This window comes from Podarcis gaigeae, assembly GCF_964106915.1.
Source record: "Podarcis gaigeae genome assembly, chromosome: 12".
Taxonomy (NCBI): domain Eukaryota; kingdom Metazoa; phylum Chordata; class Lepidosauria; order Squamata; family Lacertidae; genus Podarcis; species Podarcis gaigeae.
In genome coordinates, this window is record NC_139688.1 from 28,522,197 (window position 1) to 28,547,455 (window position 25,259).

At 44.1% G+C, this 25,259-nt stretch overlaps 1 protein-coding gene across 26 annotated transcripts in view; it reads left to right on the plus strand.

The window, feature by feature from the left end:
- The window catches only part of PPP1R9A (protein phosphatase 1 regulatory subunit 9A), a 144,314-nt gene that overhangs the window by 2,439 nt on the left and 116,616 nt on the right, over nucleotides 1-25,259 (plus strand). For 10 of the 26 annotated variants that reach the window (XM_083705197.1, XM_083705201.1, XM_083705209.1 and 7 more), the window contains exon 2: nucleotides 20,663-22,301. In XM_083705197.1, coding sequence (XP_083561323.1) covers nucleotides 20,856-22,301 — 1,446 coding nt within the window. In that variant the 5' untranslated portion in view covers nucleotides 20,663-20,855. Of the gene's footprint in view, nucleotides 1-2,299; nucleotides 2,380-17,789; nucleotides 18,542-18,838; nucleotides 18,961-19,531; nucleotides 19,795-20,662; nucleotides 22,302-25,259 lie in introns of those variants that run through there. The other 16 variants (XM_083705216.1, XM_083705208.1, XM_083705199.1 and 13 more) reach the window with 9 other exon arrangements.

Below are 25,259 nucleotides of genomic sequence, written 5' to 3' on the forward strand. Positions count from 1 at the left end.
CTTTTACCAAGAATGCAAATATTTGTGGGGTGTTGTTGTTGTTTTGTTCCTTTTGCTTTTGCTCTGCCCTCAACAACGCATAATGCGAAAGAGCCACTAATTTGGAAGCTGAAATTATTGTTGCCACTCAATCTTTACTAAGAGCATTTTGTGAAATGTGAGGTCTGTAGAAAACAATTATGTGGTGTGCATACATGACTGCAAAAGAGGAAGCCAACCGTTTTCCTGGAAACAGAGAAAAGGACACTTGTTGACTACTTTAACCCTGTTAGATTCAAGGAGAGTTATTGTAGTGTTTAACAATTCACGTTCAGAAGTACCACATTCTGCATTCAAATATACAACTTGCCCTAAAACGTTTGGCTTCTTTTGGCCTCTGTAATTTATTCTAAGTATTGGCCTACTCGACACATGCCAAATGTGTAGGATATGTTTCAGAAGTGTACATGGGGAAAGTGCAGTGTCTATTGGTAGAGTTAAGGGTAACATTAAGAAATTTCAAATAAGAAGAAGAACCTGCTGTAATGGTTCTAGGGGTTGCTCGTGCGTAAATCGACACCACACCTGGCTAGGTTACCTGGGTGAACCCTTTCTGTCCGGACAGCCTCTCACCCGTGGCTGTCTCAATCGCTGGCAGAATCCGTCAGTGGGCGTTTCTTGAACTTCTTCCAGCAAAGAAGCTCTTTGACACCTAGTCGCCGCCTACTCTCCCTGCGCGGAAGCCTTCTGCGCAGGGAGGGTGTGGGCAGCGGAGGACCTGTGCTCTCCCCGCTGGTCTCCGGCGAGGAGTCATGGAGCCACCTCGCCGATTCCCCCATCTGCCCCCCTTCTCCACTGGTGCTACGCTGAATTCCTTCCCCAGCACATGGGCTGCTTCTCTCCCTCCCGGGACGCTCTCCTGAACCCCTCTGGAGCCCTCCCTCTCCCTCTGGCTCCGATGGCAGTTCCCTGACACCTGCCCTATCCCATAGGTCTTTAATTGTTACAGCTCAAGCTAGACCTCCATAACTGCTGGCTTTGACTGCTGTGGGGTACAAGTTCTACAGAGCAGCTAGACATCATTGAGAGAGGGAAGCAATGCCCATCATTGACATCATTGAGAGAGGGAAGTATATGCCCCAAATTTTGTCGATGCAAAATGCCTACAATTTTTGAGTTAACAGGGTTGAAACTGGTTGTTGTTTTTTAAAAAAATGGAAGTAACATGAATTAAACATTTGCTAGATTCCACTAGATTTTACATCATGTGAAACATCACATCACATGTGAAAATAAACAGGTAAGGAAACACTTTAAAGATTAAATAAAATGCTGTCTGAATGCAGCCCATGGTATTAAACGTTTGAGCAATGGTGCAACTCCCTCATCACAGAGGTGCATCTGGCCCCCTCAATGTGCAATTTTCATTGTATGTTGAAAATGTACCTATTTACCCTGGCCTATGATTCTTGTGGTGTATATTTTTTAGAGCCCATTCTATTCGTATTATTGTAATTTGCTTTAAACCGTTCTAGTGTTGTATTTTTAATTGTTGTGTGACCTGTCCTGGGTAATAAATAATCTACTACTTTTACTACTACTAGGCTCAGGTATTAAGTGATGCATAAATTGTTCATAAGATGTTAAGTGATACATAAACCCACAACTTACTTGAGGGTTTGGTTCCTGGGAATCACGCAATCACATAAGAAAAGCGAGCGTAAATTGTGGGCTTACTGTATGATAAAGAAATCATTATGTAGCTGTCTGGACCAGCCTTAAATATTTTGTTGCCTCAAGTTAAGGACAAGATGGTGCCACCCCATTTGAGGCACAAAAGCTGGCCAGACTGGCAGCTGAGACTTACTTCATCACCGGTGATAAAATAACATCATTCACCACAGGTGAGAGAAATAGGTTTGCTTAGGAGGCCCAGGGTAGGCCTTGTGGTATGCACATTTCTATTTTTTCCACAGCTTAAGGCTGATCCCTGCCCCACAACTTCTACCTGGGGAGCTGCCTCACTCTGTGTAGTGGTAGGGCCCAATCTGAGCAGCTGTCAAGTCATCTAACTAGATCACATGATAGGAGACTGTTTGCTTTTGGGACCATCACCTGGTAGAAAAATGAAGTCGAATCTCTTAGGCTGTGTACACAGCATACATCTGAAGCACGTTAAAAGTGCATGGCTTTCCCCCAAAGAATCCTGGGAACCTCACAGAGCTAGTAGCCTGAACAAGCTATAGTTCCCATGATTCTTTGGAGGAAGCTTTAAATATACGGGGTGTGTGCAGCCTCAGTTTGCAAGGGGGTGAAAAGAATGTTGTGCCAGAAAGTTCCGGGGCAGTTAGCAGGACAGTTGGGCCACAGACAAGGCGCAAGGAACAGAATGGAGAACTGGTGAGTTTCAGAAACACAAATATGGCAGTTCTGTAGTACTTTGACAGAAAACAAGGTTTGGCATTAAAATGCCGGTTAATTTGTCATGTAAGTCAGTGGCCTAGCGTGGGGGGTGCAGGGGGGCCCGGCCGCACCGGGTGCAACATCTGGGGGTTAGCGTTAGGGGGCGCAAATCCACGGGTTAGGGGGCGCAAATTACTTGCCTTGCCCCGGGTGCTGACAACCCACGCTACGCCACTGGTGTAAGTTGGTGTAAAGAGGCAACAGTGGCCGGTGGTTTAATATGCTTGTTTATATCATTTGAAAGTTTGGGCTAAGGCAGACTTTTAGAAAGTGTTCTAACACTGACTCGCATATTCATAACTACCACATACAGTTCTTACTTGGGTCATGAGCTTTTCACAGGAGAGGAGCTAAGATATAAAATTGCTTGAGTTTTCTGTGCATTTCATGAAATTTACAGGTGGGATCCATTATGTGTCTCAAAACCACACCAACTGTCCAGAAGGAATACAGTGGGGAGGAAATGACCCATTTCAGATGGCACTATGAGATGGGCAGGTGATGGATGGAGGCAGGAATCAGTGTCTGAATGGTGCTTACCTTACCTACGCAGGGAGGAAAGTTTGATTTTTGCTTCAGGCAGCAAAATGTATTGAGCCAGCATTAAAAAAGTCTGCCTACCAATAAAAAATAATATGGGGTGATATATAATGATTAGGGATAAGAGAAATGCACTCTGCAGATGTTCAGAGGCACTATTAACCCTTCACATATTTCAAGTATGGAGTACTGGCATCTGTAAACTGGTTCCGGGATTAAACTCTGGTGAAACGTATCTTAAATTCCAATCAACCCTAATGTCCCATCTTGTACAGCTGTGAAAAATCACAGCCCTTTTTCTTAGGAAAGCATAAGGCAAGCTTCCTTCCTTTGACTCTGCAGAAACAGAAGAACTCAAGAGAGAGAGGGAGAGGGAAAGAAGACATTGTCAGCACTCTGCTGTATTCCATTCTTGGTGGGGTCAGCTGTCAAGCAGCTAGCTCATGAGTTTTCCTTGAAACGTACACCACTTTGTCAGCCTTCCTTCCATGGACATTTCTGCTTGGAGCTAAATGGTTCCAAAATGCCACCTACCACAAACATATGCCTCGTCTTTCAATATATAGCCAGCATTGGCAGCTACACTCTACACAGCTATCTCCCAACTTCAGGCTCTGTTCCAAAACTGACAAGCTTTATCAGGGACCCAAGTGTGAGGGTGTATTAACTTTCCAGGTCCAGGTCCACCCCCCCCCTTTCTTCACAAACTAGGAGATAAGCAGAACAAAATGACCCTGACACTTTTGCACTCTCGGGGCAAGATCCCAACACCTTTGGTTTAAGGGCTCTAATGGGCTGTTTCAGCAAATCCAGTTCTTAATGTTGCACTCTGAGCGGTGCAGGATTCCGGGTGCTTACCCAGGGTTCGTGTTTCCTTTGGAAATGAGGCACAGAGAAGACTGTGGTGTCTTTATGCTATATGGTTTATTTACACATATATTCAATCTGTTCACAGCATTGGCACTCCAAAAGGGTATTGTTTCTCCCATTGCCGCAGCCTTGAATTCAAACATTGTTCTGTCTCTCTGGCTTCTCACAGCTTGCTGGTTTACTTTTGGCTCACATCACTACAACAATTTAACTCAAAACTCTGGCTTTTTCTGTTAAGGAAGGGGGCTCCACCCACCTGCCATCTTGCACCAAACTCCTTAATCCCTCATCACGTCACCAGGAAGCTATCTTGGGTATTCCAAGAATTAGAAGGTTTGAGTTGCTTTTAACACTTGCTAGATCCAGGGATTAGAGAGGTCTGGCATGCAGCTTAACGCCACCAAACTATTAACATTACTATATAGCTCAGATTCAGCCACACAAGTCAGAAAGGTCACCATAGATTTTTCTATATGCATGTCTGGCTTCTGACAGTGAACACTGAGTGCTAAACAGAGGAAATTATTACCCAGGAATGCTTTTCCTGCTCTTTTACTATAATGCAAAATGGACTGACATCAATGCAGCTTACCTTCCACTTAGCAGAGTATGGGGTCAAAGTGATGGTTTGTTTGCAGTGGTATAAGTAAGACTAATTTAAAAACTGAGTGGGCTTTGGGGCTGCAGTCGTTTTTGGAATTTCCCGGCTGAATACCCTGATCTCCACATTGTTGTAAAATCCTTCCTCCCATTTAAATGACTGTGTGGTGTATTGGCCCTTCAGACTTGCCATATCAGGAAGTTGCTGAGTCAGCTGTCAGGCACTATGCTTTCAGTTTCAGTTCCGTATTCCCAAGCAGTGCTTTGCTGTATCTTCTGTCTCCCTAATCTTCTTGTTACTGAAGTCCTTGTTAGTTGCATAGTCTCTGTGTGGCCTCCTCTTACTGGCATGTTTTAGACCTTCTGGACTTCTATTACTAGTAAAAAATGTTTACATTTCCCAGGGCAAATAGCTATACCTCATCCTATCCCGATAATTATTAAGCATTTTGTTTTATCCTGGCCTTCAGCCAAAGAAGACTCCAAAGTGGCTTACAAATATTGGTGAGAAGAAAAACCTTGCCCTCAGGCTCACAATGCTCAGATATGACACAAAAGGAAAAGGACTAGAAGTGTGAGAAGGAAAAAAGCAAGCTCAGGCACTAATTCTTAATTACAGAGGTCTGTGGTGAACATTGCAGGAACGCAATAAATTTTGAGAGGCACTAAAAGTGGCTGGTCTTTCAACAGAATTAAGAGAGAGGCTGTACAATCACTCTCCATATGACTACTGAAAACGCTACTGTGAATGACAGATGATGGTGGTGGTCCATAAAACAAAATTCACCTCAGAGCATTGTCACTGGGGTAGCTATCTCCAATAATGCTGTGAGGATGTGTGTTCCTGATATCCTGTTCCTAAGTCAGCTGTTACCTTTCTACTTAGCTATATAACAGTAACCTATATACATCTGGAATATGATCAAAGTCCAGGTGACATTCATATTGTGAAAAAGTTTAATTTATACCTATAACTATTACCAGCAATGCAATGATGGAGTTTGAGGTCTGATCTGTACAAGGTAACAAAGATCTGACTTCCACTACCCAAAGCACCAAGAATTCTAGGTCACTATTGCTGAGCAGGGCAAAAATTTGTGGGAAATGTGGCCATTTTGCCATCTTTCTCACTGTTGGAAACAGACAAGCCTTATAAACCTGTTTTTCTTTTTCTTTTTTTAAATAATATTTATTAAAAGTTTCCAATTACAACAAAATAAAAAAAAACAAAACATCCAAATTTAAAATCTTGTTTTCCATAACATCTTTCCAGGGCTTCCCCTCCCCTCCCCCTCTTGTATTCCAATTCTTACTTATAAATTCAGCAATTTCTTATCCCAAATTTTGAACTTATTGTCATTGACCCAATTTAAAAATATTTTCCCATTTCCTAAAATCGACCTGTTCCCTTCCACGCGTTCCCCCCTTTAACATACATTACAAATTAAAAAATAATGAAATAAAATGTAGTTTAACACCCTTTGGATTCCAAATTTCCCTCCCCCTTTTCCCGGTTGCGTTCCCAAAATTTATCAACATCTGATGTCTTCCTGGAGCTCCCACAATTATTTAAGCCATAGCCCTTTACCAGTCATCTTTAATTTCAAATGTCCAATCTTGGAAGGAGTCTGTCTCAAAAAGGCCCATTTTTTCCATCCAGATTTTTATACATTAGGAGTAAAAACTCCAATTTTATTTCTTTAAACCTTTCAAATCTGGATGTCCCAAATGTTCCCTCTTCCAACTTTATCCAATTCTTGTTATTCTTGTTATTCTTGTTGTTCTTGTTGATCTCTCTCCTTTTCTTTTTTTTTTCCTTTCCTGTTTTCCTGCACAAATGTTCTAATTCCAAAAGCTTCAAATTCAGCTGCCGAGGCTCTGTTATTCAGGAACGAAACATAATGCCAAGTCCCTTCCATTTTTCAATAGATAAGTCTATTGTCTTCTTTAGTATATCAGCCTCTGTAGTCAAAATAGTGTTCCATTTCTGCAGTTTCCCAGGAGATAGAAAGTTCTATTCAAATTCCATGTCAACAACTTGTAATATCCCTCGGCTCCTCTCGGTGGGTTGCAATAACTCAGTTCCCTTCCAGATCATCCCAATCAGTCCAAATAACTTATTATTCCTTGTTTTAAACAATTTGTATCCAATTTATAACAAATGTAACCGGCAAAGTCCTTGTAACAAAGTTCTCATTTTTGTTCTTCTGCTTTGACAGCTCTTTGACAGCTGTCAAAACCTCTCTTTGTCTTCTCCCGGCGCTCTCGCAAAACGCTCCCAGGGTTCCGGGCGGGGGGGTTACTTTTTTAATCAATTCCACTTTTCTCCTCCAGCTCAGTCTTATAGTTTTCCGTCGCGAAATTAATAACTTTGTAAAAATAGGGTTGCACTCGATCTTAGATGTCAAATCCTTTGCTTTAACTCCTCTACAACGGGGGGGGGGGCTGACTTCCTTTTTGCGCCTCCCCCGCTCGCTCCGAATTTTTTAAAAAATTTATCCCCCTTTTTAGTCCAGGTTCCAATTACTCACGGGTTATTCTTTTAGGTCCAGATTTTCAATAGAAGAAGTCAGCGCTCTCTGTCGAATGGCATGTGGCTTCGCTCGGCAGGGGAAGCGGAGGACTCAAAGCACCACCCCCCCGTCACCCGTTCCGTAGCCTTTAAAAAGGCTCCTTCGCGGGCCGGGGGGGAGCGCAAAAGGTGCCAGCCGAGTCACCATGTCCATGGGTTTCAGCGCCCATGGTTTTTGAGGGTCCCCGCATCGCCGGCGCGGTAGGACCCAGCCCCTGCCGAGCAGGCTCCCTCCGGAGCTCGGAGGGAGTCCGCCATTCGGCGATGGCGCCAACCCAGAAGTCTATAAACCTGTTTTTCTTTCCTTATCTACTTGAAACCCAGCAAGACATCACAGGCCAAAGCTGCTCAACTTGAGTTGCTCTTATGTTTGCAATGACAGCCTTAAATTTAATTGTCTGGTTGAATTTCTGTAAGATATTTGTACATTTTTTATATGAAAGTAAAAAAGTGGAATGTGTAAATCAACCCGAGCTGAAAATCGTAATGCCTTATGTGTCATTGTGAAAGGAAAATAAAGCTTCAGTAAATAAAAAACAACAATGAAACAGTTACCATCAATTAGAACCGAAAAGGCAGACACAATTCAGAAGAAAATTAGAACATCAAACTCATCCTTAACAAGGTTAATTAAGCTGCCTGAACAAAAATGTGTGTTTATGTTTTTAAAACTGTTGTAAATCTCTTGGAGACCTTTAGGTAATAAGCAACTTAGAAGTCTAATAACTAAATAAAAAGATGATCCGAAATACAATATAACAAAAACAAGAATAGCATCTAAAGCAATACATAAAGAGCAGAACAAAAACCAAACACACACTTCAAGCTCAGTTTAAATGCCTGGGAGAATAAAAAGGAATGTTTTTGGCTGGCACACCAAAGATAAGCTTCCTTGTGGAGAGAATTTCACAATTGGAGCACCACCACTGAGAAGTCCCTTTCCCTAATTGCCATCCACCATATCTAGACCAAGAACTAGATTTGTTCCTTTCTTTTCTTTTTGCATTTTGAGGCACAACGTTCTCGAATGTGCAGGAGCTGGTCTTCTATTACATTATTTTTGTGTCCAGTAAACAGAGCAATCTCTCTTTAGATGAGTACCCATAGTTCCTGGATCTATTACAGATTAATCCTGAAATGCGGATGCACCCAAATGCCACGGTGAAAGCAGCTCTAAGACTAAAATAATATTTGTAACTTTGCAATTATTTCCCCCTTCGCCGTTTCTGCCCCATTTTCCAGTGTATTTGGGCTTAATGTTATCTTCAGTTCTGCAGCTGCTTGTGAAATGGAACCCTACAGGTGCACTATCAAAATTATTACAAAACAGTAAACCAACTCCATTTATTAACTTCACAAGCACTGTTATGTGGAATGTGTGGATAAGCCGTACCAAATTCCATGTAGGCATTTGACAAGAAGAGCTTTGGACAGTAACCTGTACCTGTACAGAATTTGTAGACTGCTGTGTGAGGAAACCAACAAGACATAACATTTATGGAGTATTTTACTGATCTACCTGGTCACACCTTACATGGAAGGCTAGCAAGGAAGCAAGACTGGTTAGTAATATAAAGACTTTCAGGCTCCAACTGTCTATCCACTTCCCTGGGAGTAAGTCCCCACTGAACATCATAGAATTTATTTCTGAGTAGATGTGTGCAAGATTGTACATTGTCTTACATGTACTTTCCTTCTAAAGGTGGCTTCCCACATTTCTACTGATGTGGGAAGGGGGGGGGAGACACATTGTTAGGTAACTCTTCCCAAGGGGCTCTTTTAGACTAGCAGACAGCTGGGAAGGCCTCTGAGTGCTGGAGAAATGTTTAACGGAAAGAAAAATGCACTCACCACCCATGGCTAGCTCACAGGAATAAAGTAAACTCAACCTTGCACCTAGCAAAATTCTGAAGAAATCTGAATGTGTCCTGAGAATGAAGACGAAAAAGAGAAGCTGCTCCCCCCCCCCCCAAAAAAAGAAGAAATCATTTGAGAAACTGAATAGCAGGTTTTGGCACAACATTGCTTAAAATCCCCCAGAATGCCCTGGATAGCTTGAGACACCATTTCCTGTGGGAAACAGACATAAATTGAAATGATGGCCCTCTGTGCTGGGCAGGGCTGATGAGAGTTGCAGTCCTAAACATCTGGAGAGGACCAGTGTGGGGGTGCCAATCTTAGACTAATAGAACTGAGTTTGGTAAAATATATGCATTTCCAGTGCTTTTTTTCTAAAAAAAAAAAATGTTTAGGGGAACTTTCATCTTCCTACTCATATTGAAATACTGCCCCTCAGTGAGGCCAAACTTAGATTCACAAAACGTTTAGGGGGAGGCGTCCCCCCCAGAAAAAAGCACTGTCTATTTCTAGCTTTTCAATATGCTGAAGACGTAAGTGGCTGGATGGCTGTTCATAGAAGGCTGTTGCAATGTGACGGTGGAGGCTGGTCCATTAGGGACTCTGACTGTCATTGGCTCTGGCCTCACCTGCACCGGATCGCTCTGTCTTCTAACCTACCAGTCCCAAAGGACACCAGTCACTGCTGGACAATGGGCAGTGCACTTTCTGACTGAGAGCTATGCTACCTTGTATGTTGTTCCCAGGTTGATTGCTGGCGAGGCCTGCAGCTGTTGTGGAAGCTTTGAAAGGCTGTAAAGGAAGAGCAAGCAAGCAAGCAAAAGGTGGAGATGCAGAACTCTTCCTCCAGCATTGTACAAATCTCTCTGGAGGCATGTGGCTGAGACCTGACAGCTCTGCAGATGTGTAGAGCTACGTGAAAAATGATGCTAATTAAAAACAGAAGGCAGAGCGAAGGGTCAGTGGCACCGTGAAGGCATTAGTAATCAAGAAGGGAGCGCATTTGCCTTCAGTGGTGTTCAAAGCCCCTTACAGGTGGCGTTGCAGAAGAGCAGTTCGCTGTTTTAGCCGTAAAAGTTCCTATCTCTTGATTTTTTGGGAGGCCATTTTAAAAGCATCATGCCTTATCTTCCGCACCATCGCTTCAGCTTATACATAGAATATTCTGGTTGCCGCTTTCATAGATGCAGCATAAAGTTTACAGCAATGAGGCCAGATGTTATAATTTCCCTGTGCAGAAAAGCACTTTCCTTAGCACCTGGGAACATCATGAATGAATTGTCAGATGTAACAGTCATAGTTTCAGGGTGCGTCTTTTATCAGGGTGCATACATGCAGGTTTTATGTGGTAGATGAAGTTGTGGGTTAGGGGGGAGCCCATTGTGTTCATGCATCTTCCATCATGAAGGTGCTAGCAGTTTTTTATGTAGGAAAATAGCAGTGTCCATTACTAATAAAGGTAAAGGTAAAGGGACCCCTGACCATTAGGTCCAGTCGTGGCCGACTCTGGGGTTGCGGCGCTCATCTCGCTTTATTGGCCGAGGAAGCCAGCGTACAGCTTCCAGGTCATGTGGCCACCATGACTAAGCCGCTTCTGGCGAACCAGAGCAGCGCACGGAAACGCCGTTTACCTTCCCGCTTGAGCGGTACCTATTTATCTACTTGCACTTTGACGTGCTTTCAAACTGTTAGGTTGGCAGGAGCAGGAGCCGAGCAATGGGAGCTCACCCCGTCGTGGGGATTCAAACCGCTGACCTTCTGATTGGCAAGCCCTAGGCTCTGTGGTTTAACCCACAGTGCCACCCGCATCCCGTCCATTACTAATACAGTACTGTAGTGATATTATTTCTGTGTAATGTAGCACAGCAGCAAACAGACAAAAAGACCAGCACAACTTCTTGCCAGATTGTAAAGACTCTGCGTATTATAAACAATGATGCACAAGCTTTATAAAGTAAAAATACAGTGGTACCTCGGGTTAAGAACTTAATTTGTTCTGGAGGTCCGTTCTTAAGCTGAGGTACCACTTCAGCTAATGGGCCCTCCCGCTGCTGCCGCCACACGATTTCTGTTCTCATCCTGAAGCAAAGTTCTTAACCCGAGGTACTATTTATGGGTTAGTGGAGTCTGTAACCTAAGGCGTCTGTAACCCGAAGTGCCTGTAACCTGAGGTACCACTGTAGTGTTACCTGACACCCATGACATAGACTACTGGATAGCATTATAAAACTTGTATTGTCACATCTGACGCAATGGGAAGTGTTCTGATTGAACAGATTGGCTGTGGCAGGTCTTCTATGGGTGTGGCGTGGGGAAATTGGGTAGTACTTTGACCCTGCTTGCTTTTTTTTGGGTGGGTAAGGGGGCAAGAAGCAGAAGGAAATGGCACTGGCTCAAGTAATTTTGCTGCCTGAGGCAAAGGGCACCAGCTGTTGCACCAAGCTGATCAGACCAGCAGATGATAATTTCAGGTATTTATATACCACACACTATTCAGAATATCTAAGTGGCGTACATAAAATGTTAAAAGCAATGCAAAGAATAAGAACAACTAAAATTTATCATGGAAACAGAAAACTACCTTAAAATGCCTGCTGGAATAAGAAATTATTTGTTAATACTTCGGCAATGGGACTGTATCCGAGTGCAACAGGCTGGCTAAGTGATTGCAGGGAAGGTTTCATGGAACACACAACTTTGTCCTTTGATAGATGGAAACATTCACTGCCCATTGCCATGCACAGCGGCACCTGCCACCTAACTACCAAATGATAGGGCCAGCCCTGGGGAAACATCCACAGAAAATGGATATATTTTTGAAATTTACCCAGCATGTTTTGAGTGTATTGTTCTTCATCAGGCTTATTTTACTTCTGTTACTCTTTTAATGAAATTCGCAGTTCTGTGAAGTTTATAATGGAGTTCTACTGCATAGAAATGTTTACAAAATGCACGTACTTGGTGGAATGTGTGCCCAAAACAGCATATACTGGTGAAAATAACATATTATTAATAGACATTCCTTGCAAAAAAAATTGTGTACATTAGTAAAAACAGCATACCAAAAAAAGTGTTTATCAGGAGAAATTTGAACTAAAATGCTGACAAATTTTCTTGAAGGTTCTTTTTTTTCTTGACCAGAAATTGCTGCAGCCATGTAGAGAACTAAATTTAATATGGGAAAATTAGAAACGGGGAGAACATGAAACTGGCAGAATCGACCCCCTGTATGTGTGACTTGGGTTTTCAGTTATGTCAGTGATGAAGAACCCCATCTTCACACAAAATTGGCCATGCTGATGGGAGTTGGAGTCCGACTGTATCTGGAGGACCATAAGTTCCCCCATCCCTGAGCTATGTGAAGATTTAATGAGCTCAGGCACTCTTGCTATCACAATTCACATATTTTCTGATTCGCTCTGGAAATTCCCTTTACCAACTCCCAACACTGCTGTTCCATTATTAATGAAAAGAAATGTTTATGAATGAATGTAACGAGAACTCCATTGTTCAATTACTGCCCTCAGTAACCAGCCAAATATGTGACCCCTTTTTTTTTAAATTGTTAATTATATAGTTTTGTTAGCATTATCGGTGGTTCTTTTCTGGGCAAAGAGCTCTCTGAAGCAGTCTCCAAGCTGTCAAGCTGGTTACTATTTCTTAAGTAAATCTAGAACCAATTCTGAAATACTAATAAGCCTTTTTAATGAAGTCTCGATGTTCAGAATATGTAGATTATATAGCAGGCTCACCAAATTGGCTGGGGAGCAAAATGGATAATTAATTTAGTGTTCTTCTTGGGTACAGCCCATTGAACTTAATAGGACTTCTGAAGACATCTGATGTGGATTGTGCTTTATTTTCTACAAGAAAACAAGAGCATAAATCCATCAGATTAAAAAAAACATTAAACACATCCTTGTTTACAGTAATGTGTCAAATTGTTTTGTATTCATTTATATTTATTTATTTTATTAGATTTAATATCCGTTTTCTATTATAAGGTCCCAGGTTGGGTTGCAACAGTAAATATACAATCATAAAACAAATAAAACAGTTACATAGTACATTAACAGTGCAATCCTATTCATGTTTACTCAAAGATAGCAGTCCCACTGTGTTCAGTGAGGCTTTCTGATAAGTGTGTTTAGAAATTCAACCAATGCCAACTATCATTTCAGAAAAGGGGCAATCAAGATTGGTTTGTTAAGTTGCAACATATTTTTAACTTGGGGAAACTTGAAGGTCTATGTTACAAGCTATATTTCTCAACCAATATTTTTCGTTCCGGAGGTCCGTTCTTAACCTGAAACTGTTCTTAACCTGAAGCACCACTTTAGCTAATGGGGCCTCCTGCTGCCGCCGTGGCGCCAGAGCACAATTTCTGTTCTCATCCTGAAGCAAAGTTCTTAACCCGAGGTACTATTTCTGGGTTAGCGGAGTCTGTAACCTGAAGTGTATGTAACCTGAAGCATATGTAACCCAAGGTACCACTGTAATGTATTTGCTGTTTCTTTTAGAAACATTTGTGGGTCATACCTACGGGACCGCTTCTCCTGGTATGTCCCATGAAGGACCGTACGTTTTTCAAATAAAAACATCTTGGAGATCCCGGGCCACAGGGAGGTTAGGCTGGCCTCAACCAGAGCCAGGGCTTTTTCGGCCGTGGCCCCGATCTGGTGGAATGCTCTGTCACAAGAGACTAGGGCCCTGCGAGACTTGACATCTTTCCGCAGGGCCTGCAAGACAGAGCTGTTCCACCAGGCCTTTGGCCAAGGCACAGTCTGACCCCCTCTCTCCTTCTGTAATCTTCATAGAACTCTAGCCCAATGGTTGCCATTAATTTGATTCTGAACGGATTTTAGAATGTATTTCAATTAATTGACTGTGATTTTATGTAAACTGTGCTATTTTTATTGTTGTTTGCCGCTCTAAGCCCGGCTTTGGCTGGGGAGAGCAGGATATAAATAACATATTATTATTATTATTATTATTATTATTATTATTATTATTATTACTATTACTATTTACACCGTACATGTAAATCTCTGTGATGCCACTTTAAACAGCTGTGGCTTCCCCCAAAGAATTCTGGGAGCTGTAGTTTCTTAAGGGTGCTGAGAGTTGTTATGAGAACCCTGTTGCCCTTCCAGAGCTATAGTTTCCAGAATGCTTTAACAGGAAACTCTAGGAATTGTAGCTCTCTAAGGGGAACAGGGGTCTCTTAACCACTGTCAAACCCCTTAATAAACTACAGCTCCATAATTCTTTGGGGGAAGCCACAGCTGTTTAAAGTGGCATCACAGAGATTTACATGCATGGTGTAAATTTGGCCTTGCTCTCTGTTACTTCAGAGAGCAGGATTATAACCAACGGGCAGAAAGTGCAGGGAAGCAGGTTTTGGCTAAGGATAAAAGAAACTTATTAATGGCAAGAGCAGTTCAGCTGCCTTGGGAAGTCATGGTCTCTTGTTCACAGGAGGTTTTTAAGCAGAGGCTGGGTGCCCTTTCAGGGGTCACTTTAGTTGCAAGACTCCTGCACTGAGTAGGGTATTGGGCTAGACTGCGTCTGTGGATCTCTTCCACATATAAATTTCTGTGAGTCTTAATGCCATGTGTGTGTGATCGCATCAAAAATGAAACAAAAGGACTTGTACAGTAGTACCTTGGGTTAAGAATTTAATTCATTCTAGAGGTCCATTCTTAGCCTGAAACTGTTCTTAACCTGAGGTACCACTTTAGCCACTGCGCCACCAGAGCACAATTTCTGTTCTCATCCTGAAGCAAAGTTCTTAACCCAAGGTACTATTTCTTGGTTAGCGGAGTCTGTAACCTGAAGCATCTGCAACCCGAGGTACAACTGTAGATAAATCTGGAAATAAAAAATGAACAAGATAGAATTCGTAATGCATTGGCCTTGTAATGGGCCCTAGATCCAGAAATACAAGTCAGATTAAAAGAATTCAGATGAAAGACCTTTCTCAGGGAACATCTCCCTGCAGAAGAAGTTGCATGCTCTCTCCCTGTGCTCTTCTGGAAAAGCAAGGCTGCGCGGATTCCACTATGAATACATTAAACTTAGCAGAAACACTTGGAGCAATGTCGACTGTTAGTAATAATGAATGAACAATGAGATGGAGGGAGAATAAATTGAAATCAACCCACTGGAATGTTTTGTTTAGCCATGCACAAAAATGATACTGAAACTGCACACAGAGTAGCTTTTCACACTCCACGCTAAGGGGAGAGATGGCCTCAGCAAGCTCAGGACCAGGTGACCCGGGAGGCTGTCCCTGTAGGTCATTGTGATGTGTGGGAGAGTTTCTCCTAAAGGTCCCCAAGACAGCAGAGTTACTGTGATCAGGTAACTCAGATCAGGGCTTTTAGTGTGGCTGTCCCTGTTCTGTGGAACAGCGTTGCTGTCAACATACAACAGGCGCCCACTATCTGAACTTTATGGAAACAATCGAAGACAATTGTGCTGCGACAAGCTTTCCCAGCTGAATGAATAGGTCACTGTTGTGGTTGTCTCCTTTAAAAAAATTTCAATTGCTTTTACTTGCTCTTTTCTGCACCACTTTAAACTAGGATCCTTTAGCTGTTTTTATTATATTATGTCCTTCACCTTGAGATGAGGATGGTGAGAGTTCCTGGGATAGCTCAGTCGGTACTCTTAATCTCAGGGTTGTGGGTTTGAGCCCCACATCGGGCAAAAGATTCCTACATTGCAGAGGGCTGGACTAGATGAACATTGTAGTCCCTTCCAAATCTGCAGTTTTGTGATTATATAACCAAAATGGTTGCTTAATAGGAGCAGTCCTGCTGGATTAGACCAAGGACTCATCTAGTCCAAGAACCTGCTCCCCACAGAGGCCAACCATATGCCCCATGGGAAACTAACGAACAGGGCTTGAAGGCAATTTACTGACTTTTCCTGTTGTTGTTCCTCATACAGGCTGGGGCTGATTGGAGCTGCAGTCCAAATCATTTGGGGGGCACCTGGTTGGCAAAGGCTGTTTAGAGCATTTAACATCTATTCTTGGAGGTTCCATGTAGCCATCATAGCTACTGATGGGCATATCCTTTGTGAATTAGTCTCCCTTCAGTGCCATCTAAGCTAGTGGCCCTCAGCACCTCAACTTTTAGCAGCAGATTGTGCATCTTGCAAATTTCTTTTAAACATTTTGTCTTACCTGAATCTGCTAGCCAATTTTGAGTACTATGCATCATTTTATAAACCTCTTACTATATATCCCTCTATCCTGTTCCCAGAGCTGTCTTTTTTTTCTTTTTCTTTTGTAAACTAAAATGTTACAAATGTTTCAGCCATTCTTGGTTTGGAACAGTGTCCCAATCTGAACTGACTATTCATTTCCGTAGTTTTTTTCTGCACCTTTCCCAAAGCTATGTTTTTGGAATGGGATAAGCAGAAATGTACACAGTACTTACAAATGTCGCTGCACTATGTATTTATATAAGCACGTTGTAATAGAAGTATTGCTATTTTCTGTCCCTTTCCTAATAGTCCCCAGCATTCCTTTCGTATATCACATTAGAATTTGTATTTTTGATGGATTCATATGCTGTAGGTTGTAATGTGTATTTGTAATTGAAGTTACAGAACAAGGCCCCCAGTGATTTTTCTGCTGTATTTCAAGGGCATAGCTGGACATTCACACAAGACACCTGCTTTGCTGTGCTCTTTGGACGAGCCCAGGTAGTTAGTTATCCAAGTCCCCAAAGCCACTGTTTCCCTTTGGTCATTGTCAGATACCCATCCAACCCCCAAATGCCAGTCCTTCCAATTGGCTGTAATTTACCGCAAAGTTACAAAAAAGGTGACAAGTTAGCTTGAGTCCCTTTCTGTAGATGCTCTTCCTTGGATCCACCATTTTGTTCCTCCTCTTGACTGACCACTTTCATTGTACTCCCTTGGCGTGGCCATTTTGTATGTAGGGCCTGATGGAAAAGTGAGGTATAAATGCTGCTCCCCCTTGCACCTTGGTTGTTTTCTTTGATGCTGTTTACACTTTATAGTGCATATTCTATGGTCGTGTATATTTTATTAAAAACAGCCCTGATGATTTCTACTGAAGAACAGAACTTTGTTAGTTCTGGATCAAACTTCTTTAAATATAAACTGCAAAAATTCTCAAGGAAATGGTGCGTTTGTAGATTCATTTCGAAATATTCTAGAGTTCTGTGTGTCTGAAATGTAGTTTCATGGGCAGCATGTCACTGAATGCTAGTAGTTGTGTGTTAAGAATGAAGTAGGACAGCATCTCCAGAAACGGCTGGGTATGTCTGAAACCTGGAGATCCCCTGCCAGTCAGTGTAGACAATATTGAACTAGGTGGACCAGTGTTTTACCACTGCCAGCCATTGCGGACAATAAATACCGAGCTAGATGAGCCAACTCGGTTAAAAGGCAGCTTCTTATGAGGAATATTGCATTTAGCTGGGGACTGTGTTTTTGACCACTACGCTTACTACATGACCCCGTAGGTTTCTTTTGTTGTTTGGGGCAAGGAACCCACAGCCCTCCAGATATTGTTGGTTCTCCAATTCCCATCAGCCCGAGCAGCGCTGCCAATGGTCAGGACTGCTGGGAGCTGTAGTCCAACTGCATCAGGTAGCCCGTAGGTTCACCGCCCTTAAAGTGCAAGTGTGGCGACTTCAGACGTGCAACCAGTAATGGGGAGGGCGCGTGGCCATTATTCCGTTAATTTCCACGCGGCCGGGCAGGTTAGCTGAGCTCGGTCCCGAGCTTCGAGGGGCAAATCTGTGTTCCCACTCCTCCAGCGCCAGTTCCAAACGCAGTTTCTGTTCAAAAACCGAAGTACAGTACCCCCGACGGTTGCTTGAACGTGGGGTGTCTTGAAAAAAACACCCCACGCGCAACCCAGGACAGTGGAGAATTTCACCCCTGAGGCGCAGACGGAGTCAGAGGCGTGTAAGAGTCTCTCGCCAGGGGACTCAACCCGCTTCCCTCTTGGGAACCGCTGCGAAAGAAAGCGGGAGCCTCAAGCAGCCTAGGACGCCCGGCGAGAGGCGGGCTGCACGCGGGCCAGCGGGGAGCGCCTGAGAGGCCAAGCGGCGCGGGTCGCCTCTTGTCGTCCTTTCCCGCTCCGGCCAGGCGCGTTGTCGCCGCCGAGCTGCTGCTGCTGCGTGGCTTTGGCGCCTTCTTCCCACCCACCTCCCCAGCCTCCCTCTCCCAGCGGGGCAAACCATTGCAGCGCGCCGAGGAGGTGAGGCACCTGTCAGGCGCTCTTGGCCCGGAGAGGCCGAGGGCCGCCCGAGCTGGCCGGCGTGCTCCCTCCCTAGGGCCGCCCGGGACCCGCCTGCCTGCCTGGGCGTCCCCTGGAGGCCGAGCGGGCGGCGGGAAGCCCGGCTGGTGGTGGAGCCGAGCGCGGGAACCTTCCTCCCCCCGCCCACCCCGCGCAGAGTCTCAGGCGCCACCGCCGCCTGCAATGGCGTGCAAAAGCCGAGTCGGAGGAGCTTGCTGCTGCCGGGCAAGCTGCGGGCGGCGGCGGCGGCAGCAGCGGTGCCGGGAGGTGGCGGGCCGGTGGACAGCACGGCGGCAGTAGTAGCCGGAGCAGCAGGAAGAGAAGCGGAGGGGGATCGAGAGGCGGCGAGGCTTTTGCAACTCCGACTCTCCCGGGTAAGGTGCCGCGGTGAGCCCCCCCCCTTTGCAAAACAAAACCTGCCTGTGTGGGGCTCGCTGTGGCTTGACTCCTGCGGCCGGGAGCAGCTTTTGTTTCGCGAGCACCGAAAGTGGGCAGGCTGGCTGGTTCTCTTGCAAAGCTCGTGAGCGCCGTCTTGCTCCCTGCATTCTTACACAGCCGCCGCTCCTGTTGCAAGGTGCTTCCCGGCTCCCGCGTTTCCTGCTGGGCAGCTTAGCAGCGGGGTTTTTTTTTTCTTCTTCTTCTTCCCCGGCGGGGACAGAGTTGTGCCTTTTGCGCCACTTTCCTATAGGGAGCGTGAAGGACGTCGCGCTGGGCTGGAGAGAGAAAGGAAACGAAGGAAAGAAGGGGATTTATCGCCACACTTACTAGCTGGCAATATACCACCCCTCCCCGGGTTGGTTTCTTGCACGAGCGACGCCGAAACAGCGAAGCGTGGAGGTTGGGGGAAGGTTCTGCGCCTTGAGATTGATTAGACTCTCACCTTCGCTATTATTTGCAAATGACCCTTCCACGCCCCCCCCCTCAATTAATTGCATGCTTGGGGACCAGAGAGAGAGAGAGAGAGAGTGGCAGGCGATTTGGAGGCAGGGATGTGGTTCTCTTCCGAGGAAGGGATTGGGGGGCATTAACGGCCACATTGCAACGTTGCTTAGGAGCAAATAACCGCTTAGTTGTCAGGGCTGGAGAACAGACGCAATATGGGCGCGAGTCTTGTAATCTGTCTCTCAGCCCCGGCAGCGCGTTGACTCGGGCAGGCGGGAGGATGCGGGGGGCGGGAGGCGGAGGCCGGTCGGGGCCGGAGCGAGCCGAGCCAGGTCCACATGTGTGCGTTGCCCGGGTCGGTCGCTTCGGGAGGCTTGCAGCTGCGGTGAAGTTGTAGCGGCGGAGGAGGCGGAAACAGAAGGGCGCTAATGAGAGATTTTGCTCTATTATTAGTCATGTGCTGCTCTTCTGTATTTCTTTAGGGCTGCTTGCTCAGGCTGGAAGCAAAATCCATTTCCTCCTCCTCTATTAAACGACGCCAAGGGACTCTGCCAGCCCCCGTATTCCTCCTTGCCGGGAGGGCAGGACGCTCGGGATTCATATAAAATGCCACTTGCCGTACAGATTTTACCGAGATCCAGACTGGGAAATGGACAGATTTAGCCTGCATTGAGGTTTCCTCTTCTCCCTTTCACTGCACCTTTCATGGTTCTTTGTCATGCTGAATATACCCCAAGGGGAACAGGCAAGTCTTTACCATACCAAATTATTTGCTTCCTGCAAGTTCTAAATTTCTGTGCATGTGATTTCTCTGTCCCTCGTTTCTATCTCTTCCCCCCACCCCTACAATCTCAGAGCGAGTTTATTAATTTGTTCATTTGGTGGTGTTTTGAAAATGAAGGCAGCAAAGTGTTGCTGTTTCAGAGGAATGTGTCACTCATGGCTGCATCACACCATTTCACAGTGGTAGAGATATGTGTACCTGACTCTTCATCATCATTTGAAGGAAACTTTAATGATAAAATACATTGGTATAATGCAGAACTGTTGTACAGTTGAATAGCGTGTATATGCATGCACATACATTGACTGTTGGGAAAGAGAGGGATTAAGTCTTGGTCCTACACAGTCCCCAGTCTCAGTCATGTGATAGCAGAATAATGATTTGTTTATGATAGGAATTTACTTCACTTACTGTTGTCTTCTGCTGTTACTCCATATAATGATCCAGAGTTCTGAGTAATGAAATCCAAAATGGGTTCTAAAAGATGGAGTCCTGATGGAGCCCTCACTTAAATGAAGTTCTGAAGATACTATAACATTCCATCATGATGTTGTTAAAGCATGAAACAGTTTATTTATTCAATTTATGTTTCTCTTCATTTAAGGAGCTTAGGGTATGTGTCAGTGGGGCTTCCCAGGCAAGTCTCCCATCCATATAACTTCCAAATTCAAATGTGATTCCTTTGAAAGATGGAATTGCATCTGGTGGCTTCATATCATAACCTTCCCCTTTTATAGCCAGCCATATTCTAAAACCGATGTAAATATTGAATAGGTATGAAGATCTACAAACCCACTGATACGAATCAAAATCCTCCTTTGTGTTGCAGGTTTCATCAACATTCTTTTGAAAGACACCCAGTTTCCCACTTGTTTTTGCTGGTACCCATATCTGGAGGATTGTCATCTGCCTATAAGTATGGCCTTGGCAGAATCTAATGTCCTTTAAGCCCCTCATCCACAATCTCAACTGGAGGGTACAGCAGCCACTATGTATGTTGGTTTAACATCCCAAAAATAAACATGATGAAGACAGAGTGTTCAGGGGAAAGATCAAATCTCCGAAGTGCCTCTCCTCACAGGAACGCTTATAGGACTGAGTTCCAAGCATTGAAAAGCACCTTTGACAAGCCTAAGTCAGATGGAGAACAAAAGACTAAAGAAGAAGGAGAGGCTTCTCAGCAAACCAGGGGGAGGAAATATGGATCTAACGTCAACAGGATTAAAAATTTATTCATGCAAATGGGCATGGAGCCCAATGAGAGTGCTGGAGGCATGGCAAAGACCAGAAGTAAAGGTGGACCCCTATCTCCCCAAAGAAGAATTAGGCCAAAAGAGCTTGTGGAGAAGGGAGATGGATCAGTTGTGAAGTTAGAATCTTCCGTTTCAGAAAGGATTAGTAGGTTTGATGCTATGCACGATGGTCCTTCTTACTCCAAGTTTACTGAAACACGGAAGTTGTTTGAAAGAAATACTCATGAAACAGGGCATTCAAATCGCTACTCCCCAAAGAAAGAGAGATCCGTTTCTAACAGTGATCTTCAAGATGACTGGTGCAGCTCTAAGTCTAACAGGGGAAGTACAGATTCGCTGGATAGTCTTAGTTCAAGGACAGAGGCTGTTTCTCCAACAGTGAGCCAACTTAGTGCAGTGTTTGAAAATACTGACTCACAACAAAATGTTCTAGAAAAGACGGGAAACAATGAAGAGTATTCTGTAACTGGCCACTATCCACTAAACCTGTCTTCTGTGGACACAAATCTGTCTTCCAGTGTTGCAAACCTCGACGATTTCAGCCCCATAAAAGACGCCAATGCTTGGCCTCCATCAGCTAAACAAAATACCAGCTCAGCACCTGTTGAAAACTCTGAGCAGAACAGTAGTAGATCTCCATCAGACAATGAAACTCCCCAAAGCACTTTGCCTTTGTCAAAAACAGGTGGAATACAAAACAAGGATGTGTGCTACGATTCTGTTGATGCCTGTGAAGCGACTAAACAAGAGTCAGTAGATGGACTTGATAAACAAAGTTTTGGTGAGAACTGTACGAGCAATAAGGCAAAAATAGAGCCTGTAGTACCACCTTTGCAGCAAAAAAAGATCTCTGCTGGAGCTGAGACTGCAGAAATATCAGGAAACTTAATAGCTAGTGATGACATCACAGTCAGTGAAGCTTCGCATTCTGTTGGCTCCCACTGTGAAGATACAAATGGAAAGGAAGAACAGGAAGACTTGAATAACTTTCAGAGTTCTCATGTGTATATGCACTCTGATTACAATGTCTACAGGGTACGATCAAGATATAATTCTGACTGGGGGGAGACAGGAACAGAACAGGATGATCAAGAAGACAGTGATGACAACTGTTATTACGAACCTGACATGGAATGTTCTGAAATTATTGGATTGCCAGAAGAAGATGAAATCCCAGCAAGTCGAAAAATTAAGTTTAGTTGTGCTCCAATTAAGGTAAGTTTCACTGGTCTGTTATTCTTTACATTGTTTTTGAGTGGTTGTTTTTGTTCTTTTGTTTTAACTCGACACTGTCTCTGGCGAATTCTTTTGCTAGTTTCTTCCGGTATTGAATTTGTTTCGTGGCGTTAGGATTCATATTTGGTCCTGACTGGAAAATAAGGATTGATTCAAATTGTTAAGAATCATTCTAAGCTCTAATAACTCTTGTTTGCCCCTTGTATAGTTGTGGCTAACCTGTGTATCAAACATATTTATTGTCACAATATTTAGGCATACTTTCACTCAGAAGAGTTTTATGTGGCTACAGTAGGTTTGAAATGGTTCTAATCAGCCTGTGTCTGTGATAACTTCTTGTTTTCCCCACAGTAGGGGATGTTTGGTTCTGCAAACATTGTATAATGGCGGCCCCTTCCAACAAGTGTGTTTGTGTGTAATCCTTGACTGCAGGATTGATGGTGAGAACATGTGATAGGGGATTAGATGAATTGCCTATAAAGTCCTAAGTTTTAGATAACGGCTATGGGGTGGGGAGGGGGAGCTCTTTATAACATCATAGCTCAGGTACCCATTGAGATGATAGGCACTGCATACAAGGGCTGAGGAAGTATTTTTCAACATTAATCATCACCATTTTGTCTGTTAACGTGACTTTAAATCACATTTCCCCCCATGGCACTTCCATCCTGCATTGTAGGATAACTGAGACTTGCAACACCATATTTCCTAAGCCTAGCTTAGGTACAAATTGTTACTGGCATTTCATTATGGAGGCTTACAATCGGTTTCAGAAATGCTTTCTATAAGAGGGCTGTTGAGATGGTTGTATCAGGCCACAAAGATTCCAACATCTGATTCACATTCATTGGGCAAGTTTAAGGCCCAGTTGATTGTAATCAGGGGCTTGTGTCTTTCCTGGGAATAACTAACATTGTGAACATAGTCAGAGTTATATAGCAGCTGACCCCAGGCAGCAGTGTGAAGCCAAATGGGCCAGCTTTCTTGCTGAAATATCCCAGATTAACTAACTCTAAAGCAGTATCGGCTAATCAGAGGCACTGCAGCAGGGAGGTACTTGGTCCCTTCTGCTTTCTATATTCCACCATTTGGATAATTGCAAACTGAGTTAGTCTAGCCTAGTGGTGTTGGTGTTGGTATGGGGCAGGAAGAGTCAGTTCCCCTCGAAACAGTTTCTTTCTTTCTTTCTTTCTTTCTTTCTTTCTTTCTTTCTTTCTTTCTTTTCGCCATCCTTTGGATAACCACAAACTGAGCTAGTGAAGTGGATCAGAGACTGAACTGTGAACTAAGAAGACCTCCCAATCAGACTTTTGTCTCTGCTATGAACTCAGTGGGTATCTTTGGAAGCCATTCTCTCTGGGTGCTACAGTTTTGTTTCTCTCCCCCAGGTTGATCTTACCCTCCCTTTGCACCCATTTGTCAAGCATGCCGATTAGGGAACTGGACGTTGTTTTAGTAGGCTCCCCTGCCCCCACCCCCAGCTGTCTCATTTCTTAATTTTAAGAATTTTATGTATTCCATAAATTTAGTCTCCTCAAGGGGTAGTTGCCCAGCACCTCCTAACAAAGTGCTGGAATGGTATTCATTATGTCCTGGAATACAGTATTTTTTTTGAAAGTCATGTTTCTGAGAGCCCTGTTACTGAGAAAACCCCACCCACCTTCCTGATTTTTAGGAAGCAACTCCTTCCTTCCTTTTGCAGTGTCTTTCCTTGCAAGTTGAAGCTCGGGGTAAACATTGCGTTAGAGGACCTTGATATATAAATGTGATTGTGTTGTATTTTCTTATGGGAGAAATCTCTCATTGGGTTCTATCTAGTAGCTTGACAATTCCACGGGCAATGTTTTAAACCCAGGTAATCGATCCTGTTTCACACATCACACGTGTTTAGATATGTGCCTTCTACCTGAATAATCAAACAGGAATAGCAACTATCTGTGATGTAAGAATGGTATTTATGTTATATTAGTTGAATCATTGAAAACCAGTAAATATTACTTTAAAAAAAATGAAAGCATTAAGCAGAGAAAAACCTAATTTGAAATTGAGGTAGTGTCAGTCTTTGTGCTAGATTGGAAATTATATAGGTATCTCTGATCATGAACTACTTTTTTTAATGAAATTGACTGACTGCTACCGTTTAGCAACAGTTGACAAAGGCACTCATGAGTGTTGTCACTGGCATATGTGTGTGTTTTAAAAAACCTGGTACAGTACTGAGGCTGAGAAGGCAAGGCATCCCACTGCTTTACAAGAGTCTCTGAAGCTCATCACAACAGGGGTGAGCCCCTGCCCTCCGTCCCCCCCTCCCTTCCTGTACTGGAGCTGGGGAGGAAAAGTGGCACTTTCCTCCCACGGTTGTGCTGGGGTTCAGAGAAATGGTGTGATGTCACAAATAAGACTTTTCCCACTTGATGAATTCAGTTACCAAGGCTTGCTCAAATGCGTGGCATATAGTGAAAGTTACTTTGCAACCCATTTGTGATGGCATAGCTGGCTTTTGTTAAAACTGTGCAAAATCTGCAAATGAAATGTTAGGTTTGTACAGAACTGTACAGAACAAAATGTGTAAATAGCAGGGGCGCCGACTTATAAAAAATATTGGGGGGGCCCATACCGGGGTCCTGCCCCGGGAAGTTTTCTAAGAGCCGCTCCCGGCCCGTTGCTGCTGCTGCCGCCCGCCTCGTGGCCCCCTCGCCAGCTGAGGGAGGGAGAGAGACCGAGAAGGAGAGAGATGCGTGGTGGGCAAGGCAAGTGCCTGCCGCGCCGCGCCTCCCACCGCCCCTCGTGCCGGCCGCCCCCTCCCCTCCCTTCTCCGCGCGCTCTCGCTCGGCCTCTTTTACTACCGTAATAATTATTTGTTTTAACTCATTACTGAATGTATTTTAAAAGGTAACTATCGTCAAACAAGGAAAATAAAAAATACCAACATAATTT